Source organism: Epinephelus lanceolatus, chromosome 13 (assembly GCF_041903045.1).
Source record: "Epinephelus lanceolatus isolate andai-2023 chromosome 13, ASM4190304v1, whole genome shotgun sequence".
NCBI classification, from domain to species: Eukaryota; Metazoa; Chordata; class Actinopteri; order Perciformes; family Serranidae; genus Epinephelus; species Epinephelus lanceolatus.
The window spans coordinates 1,966,234-1,985,451 of NC_135746.1; the positions used below are offsets into that span (position 1 = coordinate 1,966,234).

At 41.7% G+C, this 19,218-nt stretch overlaps 1 protein-coding gene across 1 annotated transcript; it reads left to right on the forward strand.

Annotated features, from left to right (window-relative positions):
* Window positions 1-286: 286 nt before the first annotated feature.
* On the forward strand, window positions 287-17,956 carry wdr21 (WD repeat domain 21). The gene is made up of 13 exons (XM_033648870.2): window positions 287-763; window positions 853-977; window positions 6,787-6,944; window positions 7,069-7,151; window positions 7,604-7,706; window positions 7,867-8,010; window positions 9,979-10,028; window positions 10,124-10,203; window positions 10,461-10,553; window positions 10,992-11,089; window positions 11,232-11,408; window positions 12,559-12,673; window positions 16,067-17,956. Exons 1-13 carry the CDS (start codon window positions 645-647, stop codon window positions 16,300-16,302), a joined length of 1,581 nt encoding a protein of 526 aa, XP_033504761.1. The 5' UTR covers window positions 287-644; the 3' UTR covers window positions 16,303-17,956.
* Window positions 17,957-19,218: the final 1,262 nt, after the last annotated feature.

Genomic DNA, 19,218 nt, shown 5'->3' on the forward strand with positions numbered 1-19,218 from the left:
TATCATGGACTCTGTTGCAGTGGCCTTTACAGGTTTTATTCTGGGCTTTTTATACAATAACAGCCTGTAATACAACCATTTATTTTAATTAATTGAAATCAAAAGGGGGTAAAATAAGAGGGTGCACATTTTGTATTAGTATTTGCAATGTCCATCGTCTGTCAATCAAATATAACAAAACACATTCCTTCATTATAATTGTGGTTCGTGGCTCACACAGAAGACAACCAATGAATGCCTGCGACGTCAGCCGCTATTGTTAGCGAACAGCCAATGAGCGGCATCAGGAGGCGGGACAACATGACAGGAACTCACTGCACAACAGTTAGCTTGAAAGGTGTTTAAACTGTAACGTTACGTTCATTTATAAAGTAAATAAAGATTGTTAACCTTTAACGGGAGGCGTTTTTACTGAGCTATTAAAACTGTATTCACGTTTACTCATGTCTAATCTCCGACATTAATATAAAGGTGTCGAAAAAGATGTGTAGCTAACGTTAGCTAACGAATGCTAATGGATACCCCTTGCTAATTTAGCTAACACGTAAACATGCCGCTTCAATTAGCCTTAAACACTCGTACACACAGAAGTGGATGAAAGACAGTGGTGTGAGGATCCTTACGTTGCGGCCCAGACAGCAGGGATGAAGAAGTGGAACTGGAGAGAAGGGCAGCGGCCGTACAGGCGACGAGGTGGTGGTGGTGGTCAACGCCATGGTTGGTACAGGGGCAACCGGCAAAGGTCAACACAGGAGGAGCAGTGGTATGTTTAAGGACACTCTGGCGCATAGCTAATTTTAAAGAAAGTGATGTGTGTCTGTGTCGTCAGTAAGAGTGGTGCTGTATTGTCAGGTTTGGACATGATGATGCTGGGCCATCATACAGAGCACCTCAGAGGAGATATGAGAACAAGTCCACCTCCTCCTCATCTTCCTCATCTTCTTCCTCCTCCTCTGAGACCAGCACTACTGCACCAGGTCAGTAACACTCACCAACTCTTTCCATAACTGAACAAGCATTTGTTGTGCAGCACAGTGGTGTTCAAACATTATTGTTCCAAGGCAAACCCTCATGAAGGTGACATTTCCAAGGCACACTATATGATGTGTACCAGGGGTGTCAAACATACGGCCTATGGGCCAGAACCAGCCTGCCAAGTGGTCCAATCCGGCCCACTAGATGACTTCGAGGTGTCAGGTTTGAGGAGCAAGTTAAACAATGTGTTGTCTTCTTCATGTAAAATTCTGCTTCAGAGGCTTCTCCTCCCTGACCAGGATACAGTTCTCTGATATAACAATTAATACTTACTGTGACCATGTTTAAAGATATATATTGTGCAGAATATTGTCAATCAGCAGCTTCACTGCAAAAGAATCTGTATCAGGAGATGTCTGGATAAATGCACATGTAATGACAGTGAGAAGTAGAATGACTGATAGATTGTTGAAAATTGCACTTATTTTTCTTAAGACATCTCAGGCTGCTCATCTGTTTTGTGAAAGGATGGATGTCCTCAGACTGTACTTGTAATTCCTCACACAGAAAAAGGCAAATATTGGTTATGGTGTGATGGTTTTATCGGTCCGGCCCATCTGAGATCAAATTGGGCAGCATGTGGCCCATGAACTAAAATGAGTTTGACACCCCTGATGTATACTATGCATCCTCAGAAATGATAATAATAATAGTAATAATGACAGACTTTCTTTACATAGCAATGTTCATACAAGAAATGCAGCACAACAAGAGGCCCGTTTCCACCGCAGGAACTTAGGGGTAGTTTTACGGGGCCGGGGCCGTTGGTGCGTGTCTCCACCGCAGGAACCACCCCCGAAGGACAGAGTTATGGAACTTTAGACCCGTTTCCACTGAAGAAGTTCCTGGTACTATTTGGGGGGCAGGAACTTTACAGGAACGTCCTTTCGCTCGGCCCTCTCAACCACCGTGTCTCCACTGAGAGGGCGGAGTAGGAGGAAGGTTCCTGTAAAGTTACCGGGCTCTGGATGAGACATAATCATTGCACGACCATTTTGCCCGGGGCGACACGGCAAAGAAACAAACAAAGAAGAACAACAACAAAGAAGAAGAAGAAGACGTAAGAAGAAAAAAGCAGACATAAGAAAGATGATTATCAACATGGAAGGAGCTGAGGTGGTTGCTGGGTTTCTGGCGTATCTCTTCGTTTACATGGCAGTGGAAGCTATGAACGAGCTAACCCTCGTCTGCTGAGTTTTAAAAATGCCGGCTATTTTGTCGCTTTCTGTTGATGTCACATCCCGCCTTGAGTATATCCAATCAGCACCAAGTAATCCCCAAGCTCAGCCAGGAGTTTTTCAGGGCCGTTCTGAGTACCTACTCTGAGGCAGGGACTTATTTAGCCCCTGTAAAAGTTCCGAAACTCCTCCTGGTTCCTGCAGTGGAGACACGCACCAACAGCCCCAGCTCCGTAAAATTACCCTGAAGTTCCTGCAGTGGAAACGGGCCTTTTTACAGGAGCTAAACAAGTCCCTGCCTCGAAGCAGGTACTCAGTGGAGACACGGCGGTTGAAAGAGCCGAGCGAGAGGACGTTCCTGTAAAGTTCCTGCCCCCAAATAGTACCAGGAACTTCTTCAGTGGAAATGGGTCTAAAGTTCTGGAACTCTGTCCTTCGAGGGTGGTTCCTGGGGTGGAGACACGCACCAATGGCCCCGGCCCCGTAAAATTACCCCTAAGTTCCTGCGGTGGAAACGGGCCTCTTGTTGTGCTGCATTTCTTGTATGAACATTGCTATGTAAAGAAAGTCTGTCATTATTACTATTATTATTATCATTTCTGAGGATGCATAGTATACATCAGGGGTGTCAAACTCATTTTAGTTCATGGGCCACATGCTGCCCAATTTGATCTCAGATGGGCCGGACCGATAAAACCATCGCACCATAACCTATAAGAGCCATCAGCTCCAATATTTGCCTTTTTCTGTGTGAGGAATTGCAAGTACAGTCTGAGGACATCCATCCTTTCACAAAACAGATGAGCAGCCTGAGATGTCTTAAGAAAAATAAGTGCAATTTTCAACAATCTATCAGTCATTCTACTTCTCACTGTCATTACATGTGCATTTATCCAGACATCTCCTGATAAAGATTCTTTTGAAGTGAAGCTGCTGATTGACAATATTCTGCACAATATATACAGTGCCCTCCAAAAGTATTGGAACAGTGAGGCCAATTCCTTTATTTTTGTTGTAGACTGAAAATATTTGGGTTTGACATCAAAAGATGAATATGAGACAAGAGATCAACATTTCATCTTTTATTTCCAGGTATTTACATCTGGATCTGATACACAACTTAGAAGATAGCACCTTTTTTTTGAACCCACCCATTTTTCATGAGAGCAAAAGTATTGGAACATGTGACTGACAGGTGTGTTTTGTTGCCCAGGTGTCTCACAATTACATTGATTATTCAAACAATAAATAGCACTGAATGTCTGAGCTCAGTTTCAGATTGGGTACGATAGGTTTTGCCTGTGCAGACTGCATTTAGAGGTGGAACCAACATGAAAACTGAGAGCTGTCTATGGGTGAAAAAGAAGCAATTGTGAATCTGAGAGAAGATGGACAATCAATCAGAGCCATTGCACAAACATTGGCCATAGCCAGTACAACCATTTGGAATGTCCTGAAGAAGAAAGAAACCACTGGTGTACTAAGCAACAGACGTCGAACAGGTAGACCAAGGAAAACATCAGCAGTTGATGACAGAAACATTGTGAGAGCTGTCAAGAAAGACCCTAAAACAACTGTTAGTGACATCAGCAACAACCTCCAGAGGGCAGGAGTGAAGGTATCACAATCTACTGTTCGCAGAAGACTTCATGAACAAAAGTACAGAGGCTACACCAGATGATGCAAACCACTCATTAGCAAGAAGAATAGGAAGGCCAGGCTGGAATTTGCCAAAAGGTACAGAGATAAGCCTCAAAAATTCTGGGAAAAAGTTTTATGGACTGATGAGACAAAGATTAACTTTTTCCAAAGAGATGGAAAGGCGAAAGTTTGGAGAAAGAAAGGATCTGCTCATGATCCCAAACATACAAGCTCATCTGTGAAACACGGTGGAGGTAATGTCATGGCTTGGACTTGCATGGCTTCTTCTGGGACGGGCTCTTTCATCTTCATTGATGATGTAACACATGATGGCAGCAGCAAAATGAACTCAGAAGTCTACAGAAACATTTTGTCTGCTAATTTAAAGAAAGATGCAACCAAACTGATTGGGAGGTCCTTCATCATGCAGCAAGATAACGACCCAAAACACACTGCCAAAACAACAAAGGAGTTCATCAGGGGCAAGAAGTGGAAGGTTTTAGACTGGCCAAGTCAGTCTCCAGACTTAAACCCAATAGAGCATGCATTTTACCTGCTGAAGAGGAGACTGAAGGGAGTAACCCCCCAAAACAAACAACAGCTGAAAGAGGCTGCGGTGAAAGCCTGGAAAAGCATCACAAAAGAAGAATGCAAAAGTTTGGTGATGTCAATGGGTCACAGGCTTGATGCAGTTATTGAAAGCAAAGGATTTGCAACTAAATATTAAGTCTCATTCACTTTAATCTATTTTAAGTTTATATGTTCCAATACTTTTGCTCACCTAAAAATTTTGTGTTCCATTACAAATAATGCTATCTTCTAAGTTGTGTATCAGATCCAGATGTAAATACCTGGAAATAAAAGCTGAAATGTTGATCTCTTGTCTCATATTCATCTTTTGATGTCAAACCCAAATGTTTTCAGTCTACAACAAAAGTAAACGAATTGGACTCACTGTTCCAATACTTTTGGAGGGCACTGTATCTTTAAACATGGTCACAGTAAGTATTAGTTGTTACATCAGAGAACTGTAAAACAGGCAAACTTATTTACTGATTCAAAGCCACAAATCTTAAAATCATAAGATGAAAAAGTCATTAAAAAAATGACATCATGGGGCGTCGGTGGCTTAGTGGTAGAGCAGGCGCCCCATGTACAAGGCTGTTGCCGCAGCGGCCCGGGTTCGAATCCAGCCTGTGGTCCTTTGCCTCTCTCTCTCCCCCTTTCACACTTACCTGTCCTGTCCATTAAAGGCAAAATGTCCCAAAAAATAATAATAAAAAAAAAAAATGACATCATAAAATCATAGCATTGTATGAATTGTAGATGAAGCTGAGCAAGAGCAGTGTGTGGGATTTTCTGTTCAAAGACTCAAGTGATATTTTCCAGTGCACCCACATCTGGGACAGTTTGATACACGAATATCTCTCTTCAAACTATAAACCACAAATAAACAAATAAAATCAACTAAGACAGGTTTTAAATGAGTTGCATCAGTGTGAAGCGTAAAAAGGAGTTTCAGACCTGTGTTAGGTAGCTCAGAAAGAATAAGTATTCATGTAGAATATATTGTATTAAAATGTATATAGAGTCTATACTGCATCACAAATATACAATTCATGATAAAAATGACTTACAATTTTCCCTTAAGGGACCTCTTTTCTATCACTGAGTAAACTGACAACTTCTGACAAAGTGACATATGTCTATTGATATTTTATATTATATTCAGTGCAGAACAATAACAATAAACTGTACAATTAACCAAACCGGTGAACACAAGGACGCAATCTGGATTATTTTTTCCTGTGATTGTTACACCACAGATGAGTTTTCTTGATATTTTTATGAAGTTTTTATACAAGTCTGTTTTCTTTTGTTTTTTTGAGAATCCTACACACCTAATAGGCTTCTGCTGTGTTGTGTTGTCTGACAAATTCAATGTGCCCTTCTCTTTTAAACTTTGCCATTGCTCGATTAGCTCTGTTTTTTTTTGTTTTTTTTATCCGCATACTTTTCTAATTTAGGGGGAGGCTGTTTAGCAGAGTGAAGACTCAGACTCTGTAATTATTGCTTGTGTTCAGGTCTTCAACATGCCCTCATCCTGTAACCATTATATCTTGAAGGATAAGGATAATCTAAACTTAAAATAACAATACCTTTTTCTTTTTTTTTTAGATTTAGGCCCACTAAAATCAAGAAGGCCTCGTGACCCTGTGTGAAGCTTTGGCAACCTCTAGTGGGGGTCAGGACCTCTGAGTTGAGAACCAACAAAGCATTATTACAAAATCATGTTTCCAGAATTAAGTGCTTTTTTTAGACTCGTTCTTTAGGTTTTAAACTGCGAAACTAATAATTAAATTGTTATTTATAATTTAACAGGCCATAAAGAAGAACCAGATTTTATTTTTTTACAATAATGAGGCAGGTTCAAATGCTATCACACAAATATGTTACAGAGAGAAAATTACATTTCAAATAGGTCTGCTTGCTAAATATATGTCTGTTGTTTTAGTTGATTTGGAAGAGCTATTAATCATAGCATTTTTGTTCTGAACACAGAGGTTTAGTGTTCAGTCATGACTCATCATCCATGACACATAACACGCACTGTATACTGGTACTCGTACACTAATTTAATACAGTTGGTGCCCACATGAAGACTTAATCAAAAAACACTGCAGCACAAAACCCTTGCTGATCAGTACATGGTTATTCCGACTGTAAATGACATGATCAGGAACTTCAATAGCAAGAACAACTACTGTTCATGTACTTGTAGATATATTTTCTCTTCTTTTTACTATTTTAACTTTTAAAAGCTTCACTAAAGACACTGCATCTGGTTCTTGCGCATCAATGTACAGTTGTAATGCCACTGCCGTGTCCATATCAAATAAACTAAACTAACTTTACCACTGGTTGTTGCCAGAGCTGCCTGGTTTCTACTTTGACCCGGAGAAAAATCGTTACTTCCGCCTGTTGCCCGGACACAACAACTGCAACCCGCTGACCAGAGAGCAGATACAGGAGAAAGAAAGAGAGAAAGAGAGAAACAAGATGCTGGCAGAGGATGAAAAACCCAGAAAAGTGAGTCAGAATTATTTCAGTTGTTCTTCAGCTCGTAGCATTGTGATGTTATTTCTTGTGTTTGAAACTGCAGTGCTACTTCTTCTCATCACGTGTTTGGGTTCCATGTTTGTTTGTTTCATAGAAAGCACCAAGAAAAGGTTTGAACACTTCGCTGCTGCTGCAGAGACGACATCTTGGCCTGTTGCCTGAGAACTCCTATTGCAGGTACTGTATCACACTGCTGTGTGTATACATGGACACAGAGCTAGTCCTCTTGTATCCTATCCACATTGCTCACAGCTGTAATACATTAAAGAAAACAACCCCAGCAAAACAGTCTAACTGTAATGATAATCGGTTCTGTATGTGTAGAGTGAGTTTTCTTTGGAGCGTTGCCGGGCCACTAATAATGATGCTAATCAATTTTGACGTGGGTTAAAAAAACGGGTCAGGAAAGAAACATACTAAAACAAAGTCATAACGTTGTGCAGCCTGACTGTCTCAACTATATGAATACATTTTATTTACATGATTTATTTTATCCTCATGTCAAACATTTCTGTACACACATAAATACACAGACACATTGTCAGAGAGCAGAGAGGAGGGGAGTTAATGATCCTGGTTGTCTGCAGATGTTTCTAGTCAGTGTTAACGTGGTTACTGTGCGTCTCCAGGCTGGTCCATGAGTTGAAGGTCAGTGGAATGAGACGCCACAAACTAGAGATTCAGAGCACGGACAACAGCAACCCCAACACTGACAACTTCAGACTCATAGTGGTGAGAACACACACCAAACACACTTGAACTCATACAGTACATCAGTCGCACTGTATAAACACATTTTATGCTTCGTTTAGAGTTGGAAAAATCATCACTGTTTTTTCCCAGTGTACTTGCTGGTCTGTACACCCTCCCTCTTCTTCCTCGTCTCTCTCAGGGGGACTCTGCATGCGAGCGAGTGTTCACAGTCAACGATGTGTCACACGGAGGCTGCAAGTACGGCATCATGAACTTCAGCAGCAGCAGCCGAGGATCTCTGTCTGTGGAAATGTGCGACAACCTCTACTTCACTAACCGCAAGGTGGGAGTGTTTCACAGGAGCAGTGACTCTGAATGTGTATCCATGTTCCTTCATACATTTTAAAGGCACGCTCTGCAGGAGTTGTCACTTATTGTTGGTAAACACAACATTCAAACTTCTCGATTCAACCAAACTGAGAGAGCAGCAGTGCTCCAGCAAGACAGAGAGTGAATTAATGTTAAAGAGAACAAAGCTTTTTTTCTGGTGTTTTAAAGCACAAATAATCACACTCACTCCTCCTCACAGCTCTGCAGGAAGGTGCTGCCTTGTTGAACTTTTTCTGAGTTCAGAAAGCACATGCTTCATCCTGTCCACTTGGCTTCTTTGCTCTGTGTAGCTCAACCTTGCCCTCGATCACACAGACATGCAGACTTGCAGCTTTCATCCACAGAGCAGAGCAGAGCAGAGCAGAGAGACAGAGACCGTAATGTAGCCCGGTCGCTATGTTTTTATGGAATCCTGAGGCCTGTACTACAAAGCAGAATTTAAAGTTAGCGAGGTAACATCGGGGTTAACTCTGGGTTTTCAGTACTATGAAGGTGGTTCTCTTTTTAACAGGATAAATCACAGTTGCACAGTTGATCAGTTTTTAAAGAAATTGGGTACTGTATACCACTGTGCTTTGCGTTTTATTACTGGTTGCAGCTATCGTGTACATCACTATTCCTTATATGCCATCGCACATTGCCCATCTTTGTATGTTCGTAGACTCTCTCACTGGCTGACTTTGATTTATAAATCTATTCTTGGACTTCTGCCTACATATTTGTGTTTACACGTGTGTAGAAACCTCAGCCGATTTGGCCTGCGTTCTCAGGACATCATACAGATAAAGGTCCTGAGAGTCAGAACTGAACTGGACAAAAAGGCTTTTAAATTTTCTGCCCCGTCTACCTGGAACGATGTGCAGAAGGACTTGAAACTGACACATCTTGTAACTCTGGGGGAATTCAAGACAATTATAAAAGACAGAGAATTAAGTTCAATTGGATCTTGTGACTGCACTGTGTAATCATGTAATCCCACTCTGGTTTTACTGTAGTGTGTGATCGTACTTTATTTGTGTCTTGTGTGTTTGGTGTAACCATTTTGCTTTTGTGCTGCCGTCTTGGCCAGGTCACTCTTGGAAAAGAGGTTTTAAATCTCAATGAGTTTTTACCTGGTTAAATAAAGGGTATTGATTGCAACTTAACAGCTGAACAGCTGACCTCCGGAGCAGGTTAACTTCAGAGTATCGGATCACAACTTTTCAGCACCCCGACCTCTGACCAATCAGATCACTGAAGAAAAAGTATCCATGGACAAAAGTCTCAGATAAAAAAAGAGGAGCCTTTTTATTGTTATCGTTCAGTGGAATCATTTCATTGTCTCAGGGATCTGTTTCCACTGGCTTTAAAACAGAGCTTCTAACAAACGGAGAAAACATTTACAACAATAAACACATGATTTTAGCAGGATTTGAACTCACGCAAAGTTTATTTTAGTCTGCAGTGATCACTTACAGTGCTGCACCTTTCCACTCTGCAGCTCAAAATAACATGAGACACCTGTGTGATTAGAACTGGGATAAAAGAGATATTATTTCATTAGTAAAATAATCCACAATCACATATCACATGGTGCAGCCTTCTTCATTCATAGTTCTGATGATGTCACGTGTAATTAACACCCCTGCCACTTTCACATGAACGCACTCGTGGCTGGATAGGAAAACCCAGAGTTGACTGAACTGGTTGATGACCAGCTTTGTGGCACCGGTTATCAGACGGCCGATGTGACGGGTGAGTCAAGCCAGATGACGAAAAGATATCCTGGGTACATTGAACTGGCTTCTGACCTCTGACCTCGTGCACACCACTACCCAAAGGATGACACCCAAATTCCTGCAGAGTAAACCCTGTTAGTTTGGTTACCTGTCATTTTGTTTTGGCTACCCATGAGCTAAAGGTTTGTCTAATTGTGTTTCAGGTGAATTCCATCTGCTGGGCCTCAGTCAACTACCCAGACTCTCACGTCTTGTATCCTTCTTCAGCATTAGTGGTGCTCTTAGTCAGTCTACATGTGTTAAAACTCAACCACTGCTTGTATTTCCCTTGACTGAGCTGACTGTCAGGCTGTGTCTGGTAGGAGCAGCAGACACCCCCGGCTGTGTCAGTTTACTTCCTGCTTCTCTCTTCAGCAACTCCAACCCAGGTTGTACTCATCTTTTTTGGTTTCTCATGCCATGTAAGACATTCATGTTTGCCTCCATATGATGTTAAGTAATCAGAATAATTCATTTTGACCCTTTTTTAATTCATTAACCCTCACTGGGCTTCAAAATTCCTGACTTTGTAATGTACTCAAATGTCTGCAGGCTGACCGTGATTAAATAAAACCCATATTTTATGCTGGTCTTGTTTGCTTACCTCCCATAGTAACATTTCTCCTCTGTCCCTCTGTCTCCTCAGAGCAGCCCGGGATGCTGTGCAGCTTCAAGATATCCTCAGCCTGGTCTTGTGCTTGGTGCCTCAACCCCCAGTTTGACAAGACCTTCAGCACAGGTTTGTCCAGCCGTCACCCTTTGTTTTGAAACTCAAGATTAAATATGAAATACATAATCAGATCATCGTAATAACTGGCTTCTGTGGAGCCGTGAGTTTTCCAGCTTGGCTGTAGTTTCAGGATGTTGAACAGCTTTGAATGATTTGTTTTGGCAGAGAAAAAGTGACAGCAAAACGTTGGAATCGAAACAAGAAATTTTCTGTTTTACCAAATCCACTCGGACAGAAACGTTGATATCCATCTTAGGCTTCAAGTTTATGTTGGAATGCAGAGTTACCTAGGCGCTCATTGTTGTTTTAAATCATTAAAATAGTGTATTAAAAGTTACCTAAGTAAGAGAGCTTGTTACTGGCCAATTTTGTAATTACTAATTGGGCAAACATTTCCTCTTGACAAACTGATAAATCTAAGTGATGTTTTCTTGCATGTGTTGGCAGGCCTGTCTCGTAGGGTGATAGTTAAAGATGCAGAGACGGGCCGAACACAGACGTACAGCGCCGGCAGCGATGTCTTGGCTCAGCAGTTTGCCCTCAGGGTGAGTCATCTGTTACCTTTAAGTGATTCAAAGCATGTTTGAGTTCACTGAGAACATGCTGCAGTATGAATTTCTCTTTGACAAGGCTCAATGTTAAAAGACAGGAAGAGGCAATTAAGTAAAAAACAACTTTTTCCATCAGGTCCCTGTGCTGTTTAATGGTTGCCGGTCAGGAGAGATCTTCAGCATTGACCTGAGGCAGCGCGGCCGCAGGGATCAGAGCAGGAAGACCAGCCGCTTCCATCAGGAATCAGCCATCACCTCCGTACATGTCCTGCAGGATGAGAACTACCTGCTCGCTGCTGACATGCTGGGCCAGGTCAGCTTATTGGCCTGAACATTTTTTGAAGATTAGTACTAAGTTATATAAGAGGGTGCTTCAACTTTACTGATTTTAAATTCAAGATAAAATTATGGCTCAAATCAGGCCAGTCACGCACCCGTCAGGCATGAACAGAAACACATGACCCACCTTTCCCTGCTGTACTCTGCCTCTGACTGGTTTACCCTGACATTCTTATCCTAACTAACCAACATTCATTCATTTTGCACAAACATAACCAACCTAACTAATGAAGATAACGAGCACTAGCCAGTCATAGGGAGAGAAGGGCAGGTTGTGCCTTGTGCCATGATGCCAGTCCAGGTGTGCCATGGGATTTTGTCATTACTGTACTTTATTACTGCAATATTCAACTGGGCCTACACAAAAAGTTATGAATGCATTTTTGATAAAGAGGCAAACTGTAGCTAAAAAATGTGATTTAATTTAATTTAATTTTAGAAAACCCTCAGGGAAGCTATTTGTTGTTGTTCAGACATGGGAATCATAAGTGTGTGACACATCAAAAGCCCTGATTGGCAGCTAGTGTGAGGGACGGTAACATTTAAAAGGAGAAAGCCGTGAGTGGGACGATGGACCCAAGTGAGTGAGGACGACCTCCCACAGATAATAAAGGGAAACGAAAGCTACCTGTCATAATTTTTCTTATTTTTAGTCTCATGCCATGATAAGAGTGATGACACACACACTGTAGATGCTACTGTGCACATATATAAATACAGGTGTGGCCTGAGATTTTGGCTTGGGCACAAACAGTTTGAAAACCACTGTCCTAGGAAACAGTCTATAGTCAACATGTACTGGCTTCCTGACCAGAGACTACAGATGTAAGTTAGCTCAAAGCTAACTCTGGTGCAGCTCAGAAGCTCTGTTTGTCCCTGTCAAATAAACAAATAAAATACAGATCTTTTTTGTAAACAGAGGGTTATAGATTAGGTCCTACAAACATCTCAAAGACTAGTATGTTAACCATGTTTTGGCCCTGATGTTAGGTAAGTGATCCAGGTGGGAAGAAAATGGGTAACTAGCTTATATTTACACAAACTTCTTCAGAAGATAATTCATAAAGTATTAGCCCATGTGGATTTTATTATTGCTTTAACTATGTGTTCTTATTTCTCTGCAGATTAAGCTGTGGGACGTGCGGGTGACAAAGCCAGTGCAGGAGTACAAAGGGCACTATAATGAGCATGCCTACCTTCCCATCCACGTCAATGAGCCTGAGGGGCTTCTGTTGGCAGGTAGGACAGGACACAGTTTGGTTTTTAAAACTTTTACTGTTAAACTTGTTGCAGCCCTGATTCCCCAGGTTTCAACAGGTCAGGAGGAAGTGTGAGAGGCAGTTCACAACAACATAAAAAAATAATTATTCACTAGTAGAAACAAGTGTCTACAATGGGAATGCCTCTTCGATAATGAACCAGTGTGTTTGTATATGGGGTAGGGGTCATGTTAGGTCAAACACACCAAGAGTAGCCCAGATGCAGGTGACCTAGTGTAAAGGGATTCTTTAATATTCCCTCCACTCAAATTTTAAGATGCACAAAATCTCCCTCAAGCAGCTCAGCCAAATGACAGCACAGAATTCCCAGACAGACCTAGAGGTCAGAGTCTCTGGGGCTGTCCCATTTTTCCACACTTGGTTGAGTGCGCTTGGTTACGCACACACTTTGGTGACTTTTTGCCACGCGGAACGTACATTTGCCTGTAGTGTTCAAGCACGTATTAAAGGACAACTTTGGTATTTTTCAACCTGGGCTCTATTTCCCCATGTGTATGTGTGCGTATGATTCATGGGTACAACTCGTTCTAAAATTGGTTCAGTATTGAGCCGCGAAACGAGCTAAAACGGTAATGGGGGCAAATGCGTCCCGTATAAAAGTGCTTTTTTTCGCCACTGACCAGTTCAGATCACCAGTGTTATCTCTGTAGATAGCATATGGTAGCGGCCCTGGGGCAGTGGTGACTGTGAATGAGTGGAGTCAGCTGTCAGTCAGTGTTGGAGCAGAAAGGCGGAAGGTGTCCCCGCTCGGTAATGTAAATGAGTATGTGTGTGTGAAGTGTGTGTTTTTTCGCCACTGACCGGTTCAGATCGCCAGTGCTATCTCTGTAAATAGCATGCTAACTTAGCCTTTCCCTTACCTCTGGGCTGTGTGACGTCACGAGCTTTGCTCCACTGTGTCTGTAGCTCTCTCTACTCGTGGGACAGCCGTTTTCTTGAGGAAGAGGTGTTTCGGGATTGGATGTCTTCTCTTCTTCGGCTGGCAGTAGTCATCTTGGGAGAAGTGAGCACTGCAGACCTAATGGTCTGCAAGGCGCAGTGTCTGGACAGGAGTGTTAGCATCCATTTGTAGCACAACTAGCCACAACTTCAGCATCTCGCTGTCTGACAAAGGCAGCCTGTGAAAGCTGTAACTTACGGGAAAAAGGCCCGTTTATTTGAGCACTCCAAAAACTCCGGTAACACTCCAGGTGGTAGCACGTAAAAGACTCTGTCCCAAACTCTGACTCTTCTGGCGTAACACACACACTTCATACACACATACTCATTTACATTACCGAGCGGGGACACCTTCCGCCTCTCTGCTCCAACACTGACTGACAGCTGACTCCACTCATTCACAGTCACCACTGCCCCAGGGCCGCTACCATATGCTATCTACAGAGATAGCACTGGTGATCTGAACCGGACAATGGCGAAAAAAAGCACTTTTATACGGGACACATTTGCCCCCATTACCGTTTTAGCTCGTTTCGCGGCTCAATACTGAACCAATTTTAGAACGAGTTGTACCCATGAATCATACGCACACATACACATGGGGAAATAGAGCCCAGGTTGAAAAATACCGAAGTTGTCCTTTAAGTGGCCAAGTACACAGGGATATTTAAAGAAATTGGGACAGACTTGACAACGCCCCTTACGTAGTGCATTGGATGTTATTCTCTGTGAACAAAAAAGTTATCCAAACATGATCCTGTTTAGAAAAGGGTGTAAAGAAATAATTTTCATGTAGGGATGAAAAAAGGTGTGGATAATCAGCAGGGATCTGCAGCTGTGATTTATGTTGAGCTGATGTATGTATATGGATATATGATAATATTTTCATGTTGGTACATGAACAGTTCATGATATTTCCATGACATGCATTTAACGAAGTCAGTTAATACGCTGGCATATATAACACTACGTTGGGTATCTAAAGGAAAGTTACAGGTTATTAATTAGTGAATAAAAGGGGTAATGTTAAATAAATTAACTACTGTTTTGTAATATTTGTCATGTTGGAAATAAAGACATCAATCAAAAGAAATGACGGCGCAAACCACTCACCTGTATCCATCAGCTGCAGTATTTTTAGCCCTGTTAAACAGGTAATTGTTTTCCGTTCTTAACTTAATGAATTTGAGCGTTTGTTCCGTGGTCCCTATTTCAGATAAATTCTGTGGTTAGTAAATAAATCCAGGGCAAAGCTTGATGTGAATTTCCTCACCACAGACACATTAACAAAGCTTCCTAACATGTACCATCGTGACGCTATGATATGAATGGGACTGTGATATAAAGTTAAATTTATAAAACATTTTTCTTACATTGAAATTTCTTCTGCGGCATCTCAGTCAAAATCCTGATGATGGCAGACTCACTGAACTATAGTGGGCAGACTTCACCAGCTTCTCCTTCTTTAGCTTATTGCTGAAACTCCACCAGCTGGTGATGCATTGTGGGATTTATACTTGGCCAAATACCGCTCAGGTGCAGTCTTACCGTAAATGTGGGTAAAGTACAAATCAAGCGCACTGCACTTGTGTTCGTCGTAGAAATGGGATACACTTGTGCTCTTACACTAAGCTCATGGACTCGCACGTCAAGTGTCCAAGTGCACAAGTGTGATGAAGCGCACATAATGGGACAGGCCCTCTGACTGACAGTGTTTGCTAACATCAAGTCTGCATTCAATTGAGGAAGAGTGAGAATGTTTCCTCAGCTCTCTTAGGAAGGGCGTCGTCCACCCTGATTGGTCCAAAGGGGAAATTCACCAAGCTGCTGTCCATTAATTAGGAGTCAGTACACACACACACACACACACACACACACACACACACACACACACAACAGGTGACCTGAATTACCCTCCAATCAACTCCAGGGAGCTGTGACATCCACCCAAACTGTACTGCACTAAACAATGAGGGACTGCTACACACTGAATCAAACAGACACCAAGGTCATATCTACCGTGCTCTGATACACTTAGGCCTTGTTTAGACTGTCAGTCCAAATTATTTTCATATCCAAACTGTATCCAGATTGATTTTAGGACATCTGGACCACAAAAGAAAAAACACATGAAATATGTTTTCAGCAAATATGATCTGAACTGTATTTGGAGGTGGTTTGAAATGGGATTCCAGTCACACTGACAGATGTGTCTCAGTGTGGACTCTGTGGATGCTCAAATCAGATTTCAAAGTGTCTTTTTCTTCAGCTTCAGTTAAAAAAAATACACTGCGGCCAGATGAGGTATTTCAGTCAAAGATGTCTCATGTCTTTCAGTGTGCTTTCCAACCGTGATTGCAAAAACAAAACTCTCACTTTGCATTTCCTCCTCTTCTCTTCTCTTCTTCCCCAGTCGGTCAGGATTGCTACACAAGGTTATGGAGCCTGAAAGATGGCCACCTACTGAGGACCATCCCGTCACCCCACCCGGCTGCAAACGACTTGATCCCGAGCGTGGTCTTCTCCTCCAAGCTGGGCGGCTGCAGGGGACTCCCCGGCCTCCTCATGGCCGTCAAGCACGACCTTTACTACTTCCCGTACAACACTGACTACCAGGACGGAGGAGAGCAGCCGGCCAGCACTTATTAAGGAAAAGACTGAGAAAGCTTCATCTCACAAATCATTTCTTGAAAAACTACATTTCTTTTTGCCAAATGTTTGGATGGAGTTATATTCATATACAAGATCTGTAGGTATTTTATAGCTGAAAGCGTTCGGCCAGTGTACGTTTCATTTCCACAAGGCTGAACTGAACTTTTGATTGGGAAGATGACCTCAGAGGAGTTGCATTTAAGTCTCAGGGGAATGTTATTTTCGACCCAGTTGTTTGTGCCAAGAGGAAATAGAAGTGCTACATAGACGAGTGCACACAATTACTACAGTTAAAGGGATAGTTCACTATAAAAATGACCATTTGTTTATGAATTACTGAACTTGGGAAGAAGTCTTTCTCGTAAACCTCCATCGTGAACGGAGAATCTGAAAAAGGCGAACAACAGCATAACTAGATCAAAGCATCCATTTGCAAACTCTCACAGGAATCCAAGTGGTTGAATCCAAGTCCCATTTATTTCAACAGTTTGCTCAGTTCTTCCCAAACACGTCTTTGCACTTCAGTCCTACAAGTACAAGTAGCAAGACCTTGAGTGTGCCTGAGCATGCATGTATGAGCTCCACAGCCCTGCATACGACTGTTTGTACCAATGACAGTAAAAAAAAAAAGATGGACAACGCATTTCCACTTCCTCCTCCTGGGTTAGGGTGTCCCATCTGCAGCCAGCCACCAGGGGGCGATGGAGGTGCTTTGTCTTCACCTCGTCCATCTTCATCTACAGTCTATGGCTTTACTGACGTGTTTTAAATCACAATGTTTAGCATAAAATGCATGTGTTTGAAGGGCTGAGCACCAACTGGATAAATAAGACTTGGATTTTACTGCATGAGACGTGCGAGTGTTTGTAAACATGTTTTGATGTAGTTTTGCTCGGGCTGGGCAATATGAAGATATTATGTCGTTATCGAGATATGAGACTATATATCGTCTTAGATTCTGGATATTGTGTCGTGATGTGGCATAAATGGTGTTTTTCCCTCATTTTAAAGGCTGCATTACAGTAAAGTGACTAAACTTACCAGATCTTTTATTTGTTCTAACACCTGCCTTAATTATTATTGAGTATTGATAAAATATGTCATTATGTTTTGAACACAACAAAACAAAACAATAGTCATCCGTACAACTTTTGTGCATCACAGAGTGTATTTAGTCAGAAATATAATGTTGGATTTTGTCTCCCAGTCCGAGCATTGATGAAGTGCTTTTGAGGAGATTTAAAAATAGAGATATAGCCTAAAAATATTGTTAAATAATTTCCAGGACATATCGCCCAGCCCTGAGTTTTGCTGTACTTTAACGTGGTCCCCAACCCATGAAGAATGTTCGCCTTTTTGGATTCTTTGTTCACCATGGAGGCACGCAAGAAAAGCAAAGTTTCTCTCATGAATTCAAGGTGACATGGCGAATAGCTGATATACAAATGATCATTTTGGGGTGAACTGCTCCTTTTTAAGATTTCTTTAATCTTTTCAAATAAGTGCTCTTATGACGTGATTGACCTTTGATTTTTAATACAGACTGATAGTAATTTGGAAATCTTGCATTTATACTGTGATTCAACACTTTCTTATCGTTGGTGATTGACAATTATATTCTAAAAAAAAAATAAAAAATCAGTAAACATGGTGATGTGTTGCGTTGTTTTTGCTCCTGAATGACACACACACACACCGACGTGAGTTTCTGCAGTTTAATACATACTGTATGAGCGTACATGAACATTAAGGTATTGATTTGTTCCATGTGATATTTATTGAACACGTCTCTCCGAGAGCGGGACGGTGACCAGATAGTTCAACGTGTTATTTCAGCTTATTGAAATTGTAACCGAACCAACGTTCCCAGTCAGTCACTGAAAATAATCCCAGGTTAACCATCACTGCAGTCAGACCTCACAGCCTTCAGTCGAAGCCTGACTGCATCATCACGTGTTATATTTGTCAGATAATTGTACAGTACAGTCTCTTTCTCACGTGGTGCTCCTAACTAACTAGCTACACAGCCTGAGTTGACAGAGTAATGGATTACTCCTCTAAGTATGTCCTGTTTTGAGGGGCCAGCCTCAAAGATGGTTTCAAGTCTTTAACTGTACCATATTGCTTCTGTGAGAGCTGCTGCATGTCATCCCACTGCAGTCACATTTGTCTTGTTAGCACATAGTAGTTCTACCATTTTAAAAACAAAGCGAGGCCATTTAAAAATTTCCCTATTAAAGTAAACTTTTCCCCATATATGTATATATTCTATGTAAAATTTAAAGTCAATGCAAACAGCATTATTAAAGGAGAACAGGTATTTCTCAACCTGGACCTTATTTTCCATTGTTTTCGTGTCTAAGTGACGAATAGAGACAGTTCTTGAAATCGGTCCAGCTGCAGTGTGACCTCTGAGGGCAGGTGTGCACGTCAATTTACATCTATTCCAAGAGTTTGTTTTTGTCACTGACAGGCTCAAATTGTTATTTTGAGTGTCTGAAAACCTTACAGAAAGGACCCGACTGAGAAATGAAATGTTTTTTCATAGCTTTCACTTGATCCGATCTGTTGTGTGTTCAAGTCTCCCTAAAGAAAAAGTTCTGAAATCTTGTGGGCTTTGTCACATTGTCAAAATCAGCTCGAATCTCGCTGCTCGAAAACTTTACATTTCCTTATTTTGCTGCTTCACAATAAAAGTTTTCACATAACAAAATGATGGGGGACTTTTATTGTGAAGAATCTACAGGAAATAAAATGTGTTTATCACCGAATTAGCGGAACTTTGTTAGCAGATTTTCTTCAATAAAGGCCAGGGAGGAAGAGTAAAGGCAGAGAGATGTTGATGAAGAGCTGCAGACAACAGGCTCTTACTGCACGTCTGCAAACAGCTCACCTCCAACAGGTAAACTTCTG